Below are 16,549 nucleotides of genomic sequence, written 5' to 3' on the forward strand. Positions count from 1 at the left end.
CTGCCTTTTATCTACTGTAAATCAAGCACATTTAGAAGAGAGGGTTCATATAGGTTGATATTAATATTTTTGCCATGCCATTATATAGCGAAAATTGTATTTAAAAAATAATATAAATCATAAAGACGCTCTGTGAGCTCTCTGCATAATACAATGCTGTACAACAAAGTAAAGGACAGGACTTAAAGGGGGTGTAACTGATAGTGTATGTTTTTGTAATGAATAAATCAATAAATAAATAAATAAATAAATCAATAAAGTTAAAGCTCGATATTGAGTCTCTCCAGCTCTTTAGTAACAATGCATTTTTAGGTCAGGATACCACTTTTATCCAATCGGGAGAGAGAACTCGAGAGATAACTTGTTTATTCCCTATCCTGAGCTCTCAATGTCATCATGATTGGATAAAATGGTTATCCAGCCAGTCACTGAACAAATACTATAGCAATAAAACTCCTGTAGAGTTATTTAATGCTAATTGTAAACAAAACATATTACTTACACCCCCTTTAAGCAGTTAAATTGATCATGCATTCGATTATTTCAATTAGGAAAGGCTGAAGTGTTATGCTTTGTCCATTTACCATTCATTTGCACATAATCTATGTAATCAAATACTAGTGGTGTGCTGCCTCTGTGTGACGTGTGGTGCACGAGCACAGGAAATAAGATGTGTTAATACGCAGAGATATGATTTGATGGCCGGCAAGTATGAACACAACCTTCTGTTCAAACACTTCAGGCCTTTATTAAATTAGTCAGGTGAAACTTCCACTTTTAAAATGATTATTTTGATTAAGATATGTGTTCCCGCATGCAGCTTTCATGAAAACCAAGGAAGGTCACTCAAAAGCTCTTAACTGAAAGTCCATTTGAAAAGTTGAAAAAGTCTATTCATTAAATAAATATGTTTTAAAACATTCCCCACAGTCTCATCTTACATTGTTAGCAATACAATTAAAACCAGTGTTACACCATTCAAAAGCATTTTTTAAATACTTAACCCTGTAACACCCAGCATTGCAATAATACAACATATTTTAATTAATGAAAAACAAATTGTTATTTTTTCACCTAAACGTCATCATTGATGTTCATTGCAATTCCATTGCAATGCCATTGGTCATGATATTTGCATAATTATAAATACCCCCCACAGAGGCTGAAATTCAAACAAATAAAATATCTCTGGACTGGAATTTTGAACCTATGACCTTTGACCTTTAACCCCGATAAAAGTAAGTAAAATAACTAATATATGTTTTTTTGTGATCATTAGAATGTCTAGAACATAATACATTTTATTTATTATTGTGAAAGATATCCCCCAAATGTAAATTATTAATTTATTATTATTATTTTAATAATTATTATAAATGTGCATACAATTTGCAAAAAAACTTCCTCTGATAAGTCCTAGTAGTAAAAAGTAGTAGTAAGGTTGAAATATTTTTTTTGCAAGTAGAAATGAATCCGGGTGTTAGAGGGTTAAGTATCTCTGCCAAGCCGACAAGCCAGGAGTGTTTACCAAAATGCCAAATTCCAAAAAAAGGATATTATTTAAAGGAGAATTCCATGCTAGAATGCTTTCTTATCTTTCTTACCTTTCTTTGTAGTTGTTACGTCCCCACCAAAGAGGTCCAGGTGTTTTTTTGTGCAAATTTGGCTATTTTCCCTACCATAAGCCCTCAATGAATTGAATGGGGCTATGGGGTGTTATGCTAGTTCGCTTATTTCCATCGAAATAAGTAGTAAAGTGTGCCGCTTGGGATATTATTTACATTATGAAGAGAGAATATATACAAAGAAATTATAATTTTGAGCGATGGAAATAAGCGAATTAGCACAACACCCCATAGCCCCATTCAATTCCCATTCAATTCAATGCAATTAATTTAGGGATTATGGTAGGGGAAATAGCCAATAAGGAGCTTTTGCACAAAATAACACCTGGACCTCTTTGGTGGGGACGTAACAACTACAAAGAAAGGTAAGAAAGCCTTTTAGTATGGAATTATCCTTTAATCAATAACTGTATCGGCGCTGTTAACCACATCCTGCCACACTAATAGCCAGCGCAACACCCCATCCTTTGTCCGCCTTCTCCTACCAAACCACACCGTTTGCACACATCTCACCATGCACAACACCAACAGCATGCCTGTCCAGACATCAACCACTACTTTGCATCCATGCAACTGTCATATTTACAGTACAATACCCATTTCTATGAAAGAACACATTCTTGCGCAAGACCACCAAAATTGTCACCACTTTCCCGAGTTACGGCAACTCCGTTCACTTCATAGGGCCAGTTCAATGGCGCATTGTAGTCTACGGCCTTCACAGTGACACACGCGTTACATGAACCACACGACCGGGATGATTTCCAACCCCTTAATGTCCAACCTCGCTGCCTCTGCTCCACACCAGCTCATTCTACCTCAGCCCCCTCCCCCTCTGGCTGCTGTGCCGGACAGGCGAACACTCCACCACGTCGTGTTGACTAGACTACACTAATAAGGACCCATGACGGCCACCGCCAGCAACAACACGCCGGCAACAACCCCAAAAAGACATCTCTCGCCTATCGCACGGCAAACGCCACACAACTACGCTTGGTGAACGCTAGCCTGGCTAATAAGCCTGACTCAAATCACACTGTTGCGTAATCCAACGGCAGGAATTTTTTTTTGCCAACGGCTGATTCGGTCTGGCTTATTAGCCAGGCTAGGTGAACGCAGCTAAAGCAGCTGCCGTACAACATGGACCTCGCATCAGTGCCACGGGTTCACAACTTCACAATAGACTGTGGAGGATTTTTGTATCGCCGGGGAGACTTCAATTGACGACTGAGTGAGTGAGTGAGTGAGTGAGTGAGTGAGTGTGTGTGCGTGCGTGCATGGACCTCTCATCAGTGCCATGGGTTCACATTCACAACTTCACAGTACACTGTGGAGGATTTTTGTATCGGTGCCGGGGGGACTTGAATTGACAAGTGCGCGAGTGAGTGAAGCCCATCACACACCGTCTGCGATCGCCGTGCGTCAAAACAGCCGCCTCCATTATTTTCAATGAACCTATCGCACACCGGCTCCGTCCGCCGCGCCGCGTCGTCTGGCGCGCCGATAGAACCAGTTCTATTTTCCAGGCGGCGCCGTGCGGCAACGCGTCACGACGGACGGAGCCGGTGTGTGTTGGGCTTATGTGAGTGAGTGCGTGCGCGCAACAACACATAATAATAATTAATAACCCATCCGTTACTACATGTGGAGTCTGTCAACTCCCGCAATTTCCTTCTTCCCATATTGCGCTGCAACGTAACTCCGTAAAGGGCGGCGAAATTCTAGTTATTTTATTAGAAAATGATGTGATAACCAGGTATAGTCTGGTGACCACCGGAGACACGGGTGACAGCCGGAATGTAGACGGCACCCCGGGAGCAGTATGGGTTGACGCCCCAGCCTGCATCCTCCGTGAGGATGAGGCCTCTAGGAGGGCCATTCGAGCCACAAGTGGAGCCTGCAGTACCACTGTTGCCCAGGTGGAGCCTGCAGAACCATTGCGGCTCAAGAATCTACTCCACTCCTGAATGAAGTGTCTGGTGAGTCCTGGCTGTACCCCTGGTGAGAGCAGGAGTGGACCTGGTGAGACGTAGGAGGGGCCCGGACAGGAGTCAACCCACAGAGCCTAGTCCCTCCACATGCCAGAATTGTGCCTCCCAGTCCCGGCAGAGTAGTTCCGGAGTGGTTCCAACGGATTGTGTGGCCCTGGTCTTTCCCTAGTGGGTCTGATCGAGGGTATAGCTACTGGGACCTAAGTCGGGACTTGATCACGCCAGCTAGGTCACCCGAGTGAGGGGTATGATGTTCGCGAGACCCGAAACCCTGATGACCTTGGGATACATCACTGAGGATACGTCCTAGGTGCATCCATGCGATGTATTTCCGTTCTCTGTTGCCCCGACTTTAAACCTTCCAAACGGTCACTATCCTCCAAATGCAACCCATGCAAACCCAACCCACACGTCTCCTATGTGTGGGCTAGAGTGCTAGATGGTAGTTTATGACAAAATAGACGCAGGTGAGCAGAAAAGCTCGAGTTCCACATATAGGACTTTAGTTACAATGTTCCCTTGTTTGTTTATTTTCACTTAGAAAATATTTAACAATGTTACAAAGTCATTAAAACATGTGAAGGAGAAAGCCTAAAGACCCTCCAGGGGTTTAAGACCAAACCGTTCTTAAGGCCAAACGGCACCAATGTAACTAGTCGCAACTGCCATTGGGGATAAAGTATTTGCATGTTGCAAGGAGTTGCATGGTAAATCATTGGTGTTACAGGCAATAGTCAAGAAAAATTAAGTGTTTCCTTTTTGACTTCCTTAACCAAGGTCGACCTTAAATAGACTACCATACCTTTCCATTCCTTGGGCTGAAACTGAACACAAAATAAAATACCCCCCCAAAACCATTACTCATTTATAAACTGCATATCAAATTAAAAGTGATAAAGTGAATTATCCCTCTTCGAGTAATTAAGCTATAGTTGTGTGCAGTCCAAGTCTCACTTTAATGAAAGCGCCAGAAAAATGGCTACATTAAAATAATTTAGGGGCCCACTTTCAATAATGACTCTTAGAGAGTAAAGGTCCATTCAAGTACTCCATAGCCTATATAATTCCTTTTTCAAGCTGTAGAGAAAAATCATGATAATGAATGTGCAGTACAGGGCTGTTTGGTCCCAGTGTTGAATAATACGTGCCTATACAGTATATGGAATACTTTTCATCTATTTGTCTCATGTCAACTTTACTTCAGCAAGTTCCAACAGATGACATTGAAGCAATTTACATCAACACGAACAGAGGATTTCTTTGCATGTGGGTCTATATTCTATTTGCAGTGTGAAATTGCCAATCAGATTACTTGTGCTCATATCTTACTACTTGTCAGGTTCAGTATTTTTCTTCACTCACATTTCCTGCCGTTTCAAATTATATTAAACCAACCGTTTTCAAACATGGAGCCACAGGTAAATCTGACATCTATTTGCCTAATTGGAGGCAAGACACGTCCTAGTTTTATCTGTTGATTTGTTATATTCTTTGAGACTGTACACATACAGTACAGCAATTTCGGGGCATGGCCGAATCCGCAATTCCTTCATAAACACAGGTTTCACCATTGGAATTGCATAATGGAAAGTACTGTAAAAATATTCTAAACTTTCTGCCAATAATCATATTCTTTGAACCACACATCCAGGTTTTTGCGAGGTCAAATAAGGAATCATGTCACCTTGATTTCTTTCCCCTATTCGCTCATAATAGTTCTAGGACATGATGTGTAGGCAGAAGAATGGTGCTCTTCAAATTATTCTAGTATTATTTGACTTTGTTCCCAGCAGTATCTCGACGAATAAAGCAACTATTATTATGCCGTTTTGACCCTTTCCCTGAAGGGAGTGCAAAACCATTACTTTTGAATGTAAAAAGTAGCTCAGTAGAATCAAAAGGGGAATTATTTTAAATATCTGATTCATACATACATTATTAAGTCAATATGCCCTGCTGGTTGTGAGATCTGAACAGAACTGAGCCAACATAGTTGCTAATATGTACTTACTTCACAGGACCGAAAGCCTTTATGAAAACGGAGTGGAGAACTCTTGTAATGATTCAGTCTATAATGGTCCACTGCTATAACCTACAGCGACTCGCCAATAGTTGCTTAGGAACCAACGAAGCCCCATTGTGAGAGCTCCCTGTACAACTTAATTTTTTTCTGCTTTCCTAAAGCCTGCAGGTTCAAAAATGTGTCATTCACCATTCACCTCCCACTGCAGCAGCTTTTGGCAACAGACATTTAAATTCTTCACTAAAGGCAGAAGATCCAGATGGATCCTCTGTTCACTTTTACATTCCAATTAAAATTCTCACTTTGTGTTGGTATCCAAAATGAAAAATGTAACCATTGACAACTGAAGATAACTGTGGTATAAACATCATATTATGTGCTCACCATAGCCCATGATGAATTAATTACAGTACTTTTGTGAATTGTAATGGTGATATACTGTAACTGTAACTTTTCACTGATTCCAGTTCTGTTCCAAGAACAGTTCTCCCTCATTTATGTGGGTCAGTGCTTGCTTTCGAAGACATTGTACACCTACACCGTGGAATTAACATGCATTCTGATATGAAATAATACAGAGTTCTCAAAGCAGGAAAAAATAGGGATATATGGAAACATGTCACCAACCCTTTTTTACTAAAACCAACAGATATAGAGGAAGCACTGATTGAGACACATATCTTAATTTGCAGCTCCCGATGAGCAAAATTATAGTGGTGCTGCTGAACATAATGAGACACGTAATAAGTGCATAACATAATAAGTTAAGCGTATCCATTGCCCTATATGGAACATTGCGTCCGCCTGTAAATCTAGAAAAGCCTCTGGGACCCGAGGCTCACTGGCCTTTTACCTGTTGTCATTCACCTAGAGGAGTCAATTGGGCTGCTCCTGCATGGTGCAGAGGTAATTACTCTTTGACTATGACTTACGGTCAGCCATGTTTGTCTGCCTCTGCTCTGTGCCTACACATAGTGGGATATTGGGGACTGGAAGCTCATTTAGCAGACTTTTGCTTTGACCATGCCAGTCAAATGTTCCCCCAGAGAGCTGTGCGACAATAGCTAAACAAAGCCCAGCCAGGATAGAGCCCTGATTGCCAAAGCGGGAAATAAATAAATAAAACTCCACCGTGTCTATCTTTTACTTCAAGTGATTTATTTAACACCACTTTCAATGCATCCTTTAAAAAACAGTATTCTCTCTATCAGTGCTGCCTCCCTGCTATTTTAAGGGGACTTTCCCAGAGAAAAGTTGCAACATAAGGTGAATGATATTGCAATTCTGCTGCCGAGATCATTTTCATCTGCCTTTCTTCAAACTCAGAATTGTATTAAAAATTTAATCGCATTATAAATTGGATGAGGAATACAATTATCTAAGTAAATACACCTGTCCCACCAAGCAAGAAATTGAGAAAATCCCCACCAAGTAGCTTTCCTCTGAAGGTGATATTTACGAAATGAATGTATAAAGTTGGTGAAGATTTGCAGCGTCGTAATTCGCATTTCCATTCATCTACTTCTTCCAGTATGTCAATTCAAAAAGAACTCGGTGGATATGATGTAGAATTATACCTCAAACTTATATTTACACTTTTTTCATCACAGAACTACCGTACTAAACATATATTCTAAACATGATTTTTTTTTAAACACGGTAGGCTACTACGGTATGTACACAGTATGTGCTCAGCTATTTCACAGTGAATAGAAGTTCTTCTCACATTCATCTCACAGAGTAGAGCCTCTGGAGCTATTGCTGCAATCTCAACAGTCTATGAATTATCTTTTTTTTTCTTAATACATGCTCATAAATATGACACAACAGCTGCTAAACCACAATACGTCAATTCAGCCACGTGCATGGTCATGAACCACGAGACAATGGGGGTCATTTGCAGGGCGACTGTCGCTTCTCCAAGCATTGTTGGCAGAGAGAAAATACAATAGTGCATCGTGACAGCGTGTCAGGGTTCCACTACGGTCTGCTAAGCAGCCAAGTGACTCCTGGGAAACAGAGTGACTTACAAGCTAGCTGTGCTGGACTACACTTCTTCCACACCTTCACTGAAGCGTGTGGAGATGAACCTCGAGAAAATAGATGGAGAGACAGACAGAGAGAGAGAGAGTGTGATTGAGTGAGAGAGAGAGGGAGGGAGGATGAGATTCTCAGATCCTTCCTCCAGCCCAAGTCCGTTTCCATGACTGCCCCTTCATGTTGTCACACATCCCCAGCCCACTTCCACCCCACCTCCTCTTGCTCTGTAATGAAAGACTTGGAGCTGCAGCAAGGCAGGAGGTGGATAATCGAATCACAGAGGATAATAAGCCATATTTGACCTGTCCGTGTGCGTGTGCGTGTGCGTGTGCGTGTGCGTGCGTGCCAGAGTCTAACTGTGTGCAAGGAGAGAGGGCGTGTTGCAGTGCTCCATTCCTCTCTTGCTTCCTTTCTCTCTTTTCCTTTCTCCTTGTGCTCTCACCCGTCATGTGGGCGGGACTGTTAATCTGTGTCGCTGCCCGCCGACTGTGACAAGATGGATGTGGGCCTGCAGTAGAGAGTGACAGGGAAGTACAACCAAGCATGTAGCCGGCTGTGGACAGGACAGACGTGTGGGTGTCAACCATCATGAGTCGGTTCCTCAGTAAGGGAGAAATCGAAGTGATACTTTGTCAAGCGATTAAAAAAAAAGAAGAAGAAAAAAAGAACAGGAAAACTGGCAATTACTTTCCTGGATAGCATGGCTACTGTGAAATATGACATGGTATATTGAGGTAGTGATTGATTGGTGTGCCACAAGTTAATTTGGATAGAGCTGTGTAGCTGAGGTGCGGCCCAGCGTTCTTAGAGAAACACTCAATTTAATGAAGCAAATTACAATTGCACTACAGATGATAACGGGTATCAAAGAGCTGAAGGGTTTGTGTTTGGTGTTTTTGTGGCACTTGAAGAAATGTGTTGAATTATCACTTTCATATCATGAAAACTGACACCAGTGAAATCCATCTTCGACTTTTAATGGACAAACGCTCCCATGAGCTGTAAGCAACCAATACAATTTTGAATCTAGAATTTAAGCAACTGAACTGATAGAATTTGTTCTTTCTGCATTACACCTATTATCACGACCCTTTGTTTGATTTGTAATTGGCCTTCCTGTGGCATTCAATGTGTGCAAATCCAAAAGATATTAAAACATCCTATCAGTGCTATCAGGACTGAACCTCGGAGAGGGGGAGAGGGAATGTTTACATTCACGTTCTTCCCGGCTTGCTTTGGCTGCTCACACTAACACCTGCTGTAATCTGCGAGTATCTGTCATGCACTCTAAACTAAATTGCTGTTTATTCTTTTCTGTGGGCGTCAAAGCCTCGGTCTGGCTTTGAATGCTGCCGAGGGAATTGGGGGTCCCTGGATGCTCGACTCTGATGCTGACACAACACTATTCCTGAAAGACCTGCCACTTGATTTACCCAAGCCAAATGTCACAGTAATTGTGAAGATTTATATCAATAGAAAAGAGCTGACTAGGTCGTACAGCTATCAGATCTGACAGACTTAATGTGTGCTCGAGTGTTGCCTGCCTGCCACGGTTGCAGCCTGACCAATTTTATCCGTGATTTTCCTCTCTAGTGTTGAGTGAATTTTTATTCTCCCCTTGTCTATGTTTAGAGGGATTTTTAATCTTGATGGAACACTGGAATGATTTCAAATGTGTCAGAGCACAGTAGCCTATTTGACAGTAGATCACTGTTTAAAGTCTTGCTTTTATTTATCAGACAACATAAAAGAAAGGTTATTGTATTGTTTGTATTGGCAGCTGATTTTGTGCAAGTCAGTTTATAAAGCTATTATCATGAATTACGCCATTTTTACCCATCCATCACTTCCAGTCAGAAGATATTGATTTTTTTTACAGTCCTGAAAACGAAAGGGAGACACAAAGTGTTGATAGGAACATGTCATTCTGTAAGAACAATTCTGCTGCGTTATTGCGATTGTCCAGGAACCCTTTTTTAAATGGTACTAGTTAAGTGTAACGTAACACACAACACACACTCACAACATACAGTAGGCACAATATGATGCAGATTTCACTGCCATGAAGTTAACGTTCCCTAAAATGCTAAATGATCTGGAAACTCACAGAATTCCAGATGTTTCCTCCTCTGGAGGTTTGCACTCCCCTGCCTTTCAGAGGCACACACAATTGAGAATGTTCTTAAGTATGATGTATTAATATTACTGTAAAAACTATGACAGTGTTATACAAATGTATCCATCCCCAGAGCTGCACTGCAAAAAAGCAGGATTTTTGCAGTCTGTGTACTTTTATTACAATGAAGGCTCTGGGGGTTGCCAGTCTGAGAAGGGCTTCAATTACTGGGTGTGTTCTTTAACCCCTACTGGGTGAGTCTGCAACTCATTCAATGTTGCATCCCAAATACAACCAAGAGGCTTCTCAAAGTTCCACACAAGCATGTTATTTTACGAAGTCATACTGACCTGACCAAGATCCACTAAGATCGAAACGTTTTTTTTCAATAAAGTAATACTTTACCAAAAGAATGGTGTGCGGGCGCGACCTCCTTCCATGATATTTGTCATAAAAGGAGTAGTTCACCCCAAAAAATACTTCCTTATTGTCTCCACCAGGCCGAAGGCATGGGGAGAAAGTATGTTTTGCACTCCGTCCGTCCGTCCGTGTGTGTGTGTGTGTGTGTGTGTGTGTGTGTGTGTGTGTGTGTGTGTGTGTGTGTGTGTGTGTTGTGTCCGTCCGTCTGTGTACAGCTAATCTCCGGCACCGTTAACCCTGTCGATGAAATTTTTTCCACACACACTCCCTGCATGCCAACGATGAACCTCTGCCCCAAACTTTCGAGAACGGCCTGTTATAGCGCCACCAGGAGGCCGACTTTTGTAAAACACATTTTTTTATATTACTCCTCCAGATTCTGTCCAAAAATCGTTACACAGTATCTCTATAGTCATGTGTTTAAGACGGATCTGTCCAATATTTCATATTCCATCCTAATTGGCTAACATTGGCTTTCAAAGTATGCAGGATTGGCCAGTTTTTAACAAAAAGCCTCAAATCATTAACGCAGCGTGCAATTTACATGAAATCTTTCACAGACTTTCCTACTAGGCTCAGGAATATATCCCACCCTTTTCACATTGGCCTGTTATAGCGCCACTAACAGGTGGATTTTTGCAAAACACTTTTTTGGAACAAAATGCCTCAAATCATCCAATTGCCATCCAAGGCGTAAGAAGAAATGCCACCCTTTTCACAATGGCCTATTATAGCGCCACCAGGAGGCCACAACCTGACCTGCCCTGCCCTGGTGGAGACCTGTGCCCCGAGGGGCACTTTATCTAGTTTGATACTCCTTTCCTCACTTATGTAGGCTACATGTGTTTTGTCATAATGCAAATACAGTAGCTACATAATTTATTGTATTTATCAAACTAATACTAGCCATCCTCAACAAATCGTCACCCAGCTCCTTTCTATGCAAGGCACCTAAATAGGCTATGGAATAAAAGCAGCAAATACTACTCTTTAAAAACCTATAGGCTATGACTGAACATATACATATATGTAAATTATTCTTACATTCAACAAGGTGTGTCTTCCATGGGTTAAAGTTCAGAAAGTGCCACTGCTGAACCAATCGTCACTCAAAGTGCTGAAAAGTAATTTACTGAATGAAAAATGCATTGTCTCTCAGTTTGCATAATGATTTCTCACCATTCAACTGCATAGAGCAGTGCAGGAGACATCTGCTAAGCTTATAATGGGGATCACAAGTGCTTTTGTAATTCCACTCCATCTGAAACTTCCCTCCCCTTCAGCACACGTACTCCCAAATTATCAATGGAATGAAGCTGGGACTCTGCCTTCCAGAGTCTCAGTATTTTCTACCCCAGCTTGGAAGAAGGAATCTTTCTGTGCTCTATTCATTATGGAAACTAGATCTCAGGCCAGCAGTCAACAGGTTCTGTGGAAAGATGTGAGTTAAGAAATATGATGATATTTATTTATTTATTTCCCATATTGTGCTAAATAAACTGTGGTTAACTGTGTGACGTCATTATACAGTCAGCTTTAAAAAAAATTGAATTGAATTGATCTGTAGTTTTTGCTTGCTTTTTTGAAAATCACACCTTTTAGAATTGTGCTTCTCATTGAAAGAAAAGATGTAGGTGGTTGTCAGAGGTGGCTTGGGGAAAAAGGAGAGGGCGAAAAAAAAAAGCAATAATGCTTTTCTATTTATTTTTTTATTTTTTTGCCACAATATTTGACATTGCTGTTGAACTTCTAAACTTGAACACAAGCAAAAAATGTGAAATAGCACAGGGCTTTATATCTGAGCGAGTGATGATGATATCAGAACATTTTCAGAGAAATCATTCTTCCTTCTGCCTTGACTGTTAGACTCTCTCTCCGTCTGTCTCGGCTCCACCTGCCCTTGCTTTATTCTCACCCCCGTGCCTCACCTTCATTGAGCTTTGAAATCTTCCTATCATTTCTTTTTCCCTTTTTCTTCTGTTGTGAACTCATGGTCAAGTGGTGTTGCAGGCAGGCACAGTATTGGTTTTGAAATCCAAATCTCTCATATGCAATACTATACCACAGGACACAGACGTGCAGGTCGAAAGCAGCGCAGGGCACTGGCTCCGCAGCGTTATTCCCCGTGATGAAGCATGCTTTCTAGCCATCCATCATGCCCCCCCCCCTGCCACAGCAATGCCAATCGATCTAGCAGTCGCAGAAACGTTGTCCATGGTATACGTTGAGAATTATGATTAGGAAACCACCTGTGGCTTCACATTCCTGGATGTCAGCCAATAGTTTTCAAATGCATTCAGTTGCAGTGAATATTAAATCAACCGTCCTCATCTTGTCTGATTGTCATGAAGCAATGTGATACAGTACGCTGTTAGCAGATGGTGTCTTGAACTACCTTGATCAGTGAGGTACAGTAGTACATACTCAGGGGTTCTGTGATTGATGTGTTCATTCTCTTTGACCTGAACACGTCACTGTGAGGTGACACTGCCAGAACAAACTACCTGCTTTTTAGGATATGCCGTTGCTGGGCAAAAAAAGTACTCAATTTGTTTTATGTAGCCTAAGTAAAGGGATCAATACTGTAATGTAGAAACACTCGTACAATAAAAAGTTTGGTAATCAAACCTGACTTGTGAAAAAGTACAAAAGTGTAAAATAAACTACTACTACTACTACTACTACTACTACTACTACTACTACTACTACTTAAAAAATAAAGCCAAAGGGCTGAAGTGGTTAATATAATATATAATATAATAATAATATAAATAATCAAAATATACAAACTAACTACAGTAGTAACTAAAGTTTTCAAATACTTGTAGTGGAGTAAAAGTACAATATTTGTGAGTAGAAGTATAAAATAACACTACAGTAAATGTATCTCAAAATTGGACTTGAGTATATGTTCTTAGTTACTTTCCACCACTGGCTCCTTTTTTCCGTCTTTTCACAAGAACAGCAGGGGGCTCCATGGCCCTGCTCATCACAGAGCACCAGGCGTCTGAATCTCATGCCCCAGACGCCTTGAACACTGACCGTCCGCTTTGGCATGCACGCACGCACACACACGTCTTTCTGTATATGTGCCTCTCTTCTGACTGTATCGCCCCTCCTCCTCTGTGAGTACCTTCTGACTGTATCCCCCCTCCTCCTCTGTGAGTACCTTCTGACTGTATCCCCCCTCCTCCTCTGTGAGTACCGCAGACGGAGGTTTGTCCTCCAAGTTAAGTTTCCATTGCTTCTGCTTCCCTCCAGAGCAGAGAGAGAGAGAGAGAGAGAGAGAGAGAGAGACAGACAGACAGACAGAGAGAGACAGACAGACAGAGAGAGAGAGAGAGAGTGACACATTTTTCTTTTCCACTAAAAGAGATTCTCTATGTGAGGAATGTCTGGCTCTGTGATTAGGTCTTCTGCTTCTCATCATACCTTGCTGCAGGCTTCATGCTTTGATCTGAATCACTTTTCGTTAACGACCCACTGTCGCAAACACGTTAAATGAATAACTAGATGAAATATTCAGTAATATAAATTTGTAATTTAATCCCATGTCTAAAATGCATTAGAAAAACACGATTAATGCATTATACTGTAATCTGCTTATAACATAATTAAAGTTACAGGAAGTATGCTTTATAAGAATTATCACAAAACATTCTAAATCATTTTAGTATAATGGCGTTGTATGTATAAATGCATTGTAATCAGCTATAAGCTGATTACAATGCATATATACTTATGTCATTATACACTGTATAATTACAGTTATAAGCTCTGCCAAGCAGTACATAAGTACTCATAATGCAATTATAGACCATTATAATTTATAAAGCCTTGCATAATGACTTACGAGGGTAACTTTCATAATACTTACTGGTCTCTTACAGACTTTGTAGGTGTTGTTAAATACAGTGTTCTAGTAGCCCCTACTTTACTGCCACCTCCTACAAAGAACCATCGCATGTGTTACTTACATTTTTAGACCACACAGTGTGCGGGAAACTCTAGTAAACCCTATATATTTTGACTAGGGTTCCGTGACAGATTCTATACAAATGTCTTTTAAATCAGTAGTGCTCACACTTAGACACTCCCACTTGGACACTTTCCAGCCGGGCTCATTCATTCCAATACTGGTTCATTTTTGGAACCAGACCTTCAAAATCTCTTCCAAATCCGTCAACAAGGCCTGCCATACTGTATGCACTGGAAAAATATGTGAGTGACATTTCTTTTTTAAAACAATGTTTTATCATATAGGAAAACTATTGGTGTAGAGGTTTGTCTACTCTAACCCATGTTATGCTTAGCTGTGATTGGACCATAGCAGTTTGAGGAGGGGCTTAGCTATAGGTCAATTGGTGAGTTTTACTACATCCTAAGGTCTGGGGTGTCAGCAGGGAATGAATGGGAGGAGGATGGTGGGCGCCACTGTGCGGTGGCGCTATACATCCTCCCGTTGGGGCTCCTCACTGGCAGGTGAATCAGTAGGATACAACAGCACGTGACAAACACACAAACGTGTGGAATGAATTGGCATTTACAAAATTGGGGAGAAAAGGGGTAAAAGGCAAAGAAAAGAAAAACTAAGTTATTTTTAACAAGAGTATATCCCTAAACCGTTTTATAATGAATAAGGAATTGATAAAGTATTCCCCAATCCACTGTAGTCAAACTGCCGTAACAACCTCAATCATAATGGAAGGGCAAGGCTGCTTCATCATCACTACACACACAAAAAGACATGCAGATAAGCAACACCAATGTTTCTAATTGAAGTTGGTTCAGTTTTTACTTTGCTTTCTTTTGTCTTCTGAGAGCTTCAAAAAAAGTCCAGTGTGAATGAGACGCTTTCATATAGTCTCCCTTGGAACTGTGTTGGAACAAAAGCTTGCCTTTATTAATTTGTGGCCATAAGCTTGGGGAATTTCACTATAGCAGAGAGAGTTTTAATTTGAGGAAAAGTTTAATAAATGTGACCTTTTTGAAGTGCGGCTCCACCATATGCTGTGCCTCGTGTATCATTGCTTTCATTGTATGGTTTGCTTTTTTCATTACGATACAGTAGCTTCATTGGGGAGCATTTTTGTGCATGTCATGGGTTGTATGGAAGTAGATCGCTTGCCTTATGTTCATGTTTGTTTGTTCTTTAACCAATTCATCCTAGCCTTTTGCGAGTCATTTGAGATGCAAGACAGACAGCAGACAGCTTAAACTATTCCCACATCAATCAATAAATGAGACCATCAATCAAAAATAAAAGCTGAAATGACAGGGTTTGATTTGGAAAAAAGCGCCGTCTGGCATGCCAGTTTCTAATTGAGTTGTAATTAATGCAGAGGTGCTACTTTGATCATTTACTAGGACGATCTATGAGGATCCGTACTGTACTCTATTTTTCACTCTTAACCCATTCTGGACGGGAACCCCTTTTGGTGTTATACTTTAGCTGTTGAAAAATAGCATATCTACAACTCGTAGCGCTATTTTTGAAAAATCGTGAAAATGTTGCTCAAATGTTTGAATATATTCTTTCAGAGCGAACGTTTTTAACTCAAATCTTTGCTTCGGGGGGTCCCTGGAACAACATATTTTCAGATGTTGCTAGGCGGGCAAGTACATAGATTTCTGAGGGTCCTTGACATGAAAATGTTTGAGAACGACTGACATAGAGACATGGGTTTTTCAGAAAACTGGTCTAAATTGGTTAAGCTACTACAATACAAAATGTTTACTTTTCACTCCATTTCGTCAGCACCTCATTGCTAGCGCTATACCATGAAAGATGCATGGAATTCTCCCTGCAAGCATCATCATCATCATCACCCATGGCACCACGACCATATCTAAGAGTTCGAATTTCTAAGATACTTTAAAGCTGCACTATGTAAGGTTCCGCTTCTATACCTCAGATTGGAACGTGGTTTCCAGCGCATGTGCTCACATTTTGTACAATTGAGCAAATAAGACCCAGCCTGCTTGCTCAGGGGAAAACATTCAATCTTGACCGTCAAGTCAAAAGTTGTGTCTAGGTTAAACATGACCTTTGCCATTATCTACATGTCTAAATAGAAGAACAGGGAGACAAAATACAACGACACACATTGTATAAGTTGTATTAACATACTCTACCATGGTACACATTGGACAGAATTTCATATTCATCAAGAAAAAGTTACATAGTGCCGCTTTAAGAGTTTTACTTGAGTGGTCTAGTGGGTGACACTTTAACTTTCACATTCTCTATTAACATTATTGCCTGTGGCAAGTGTGGCTTTCAGGTAATTTTTGTATCATATTGTAACAATAAATATCCTAAACCTATCCCTTC

The 16,549-nt window shown here is 40.8% G+C and overlaps 1 protein-coding gene across 1 annotated transcript in view; it reads left to right on the plus strand.

Annotated features, from left to right (window-relative positions):
- The first annotated feature begins 11,506 nt into the window (after positions 1-11,506).
- The window catches only part of tnmd (tenomodulin), a 54,294-nt gene continuing 49,251 nt past the window's right edge, over positions 11,507-16,549 (plus strand). Inside the window, exon 1 of the mRNA XM_080774763.1 lies at positions 11,507-11,656. Coding sequence (XP_080630889.1) covers positions 11,609-11,656 — 48 coding nt within the window. The 5' untranslated portion in view covers positions 11,507-11,608. The remainder of the gene's footprint in view (positions 11,657-16,549) is intronic.

Source organism: Protomyctophum bolini (assembly GCF_963924005.1).
Source record: "Protomyctophum bolini genome assembly, chromosome: 10".
Classification (NCBI taxonomy): Eukaryota; Metazoa; Chordata; class Actinopteri; order Myctophiformes; family Myctophidae; genus Protomyctophum; species Protomyctophum bolini.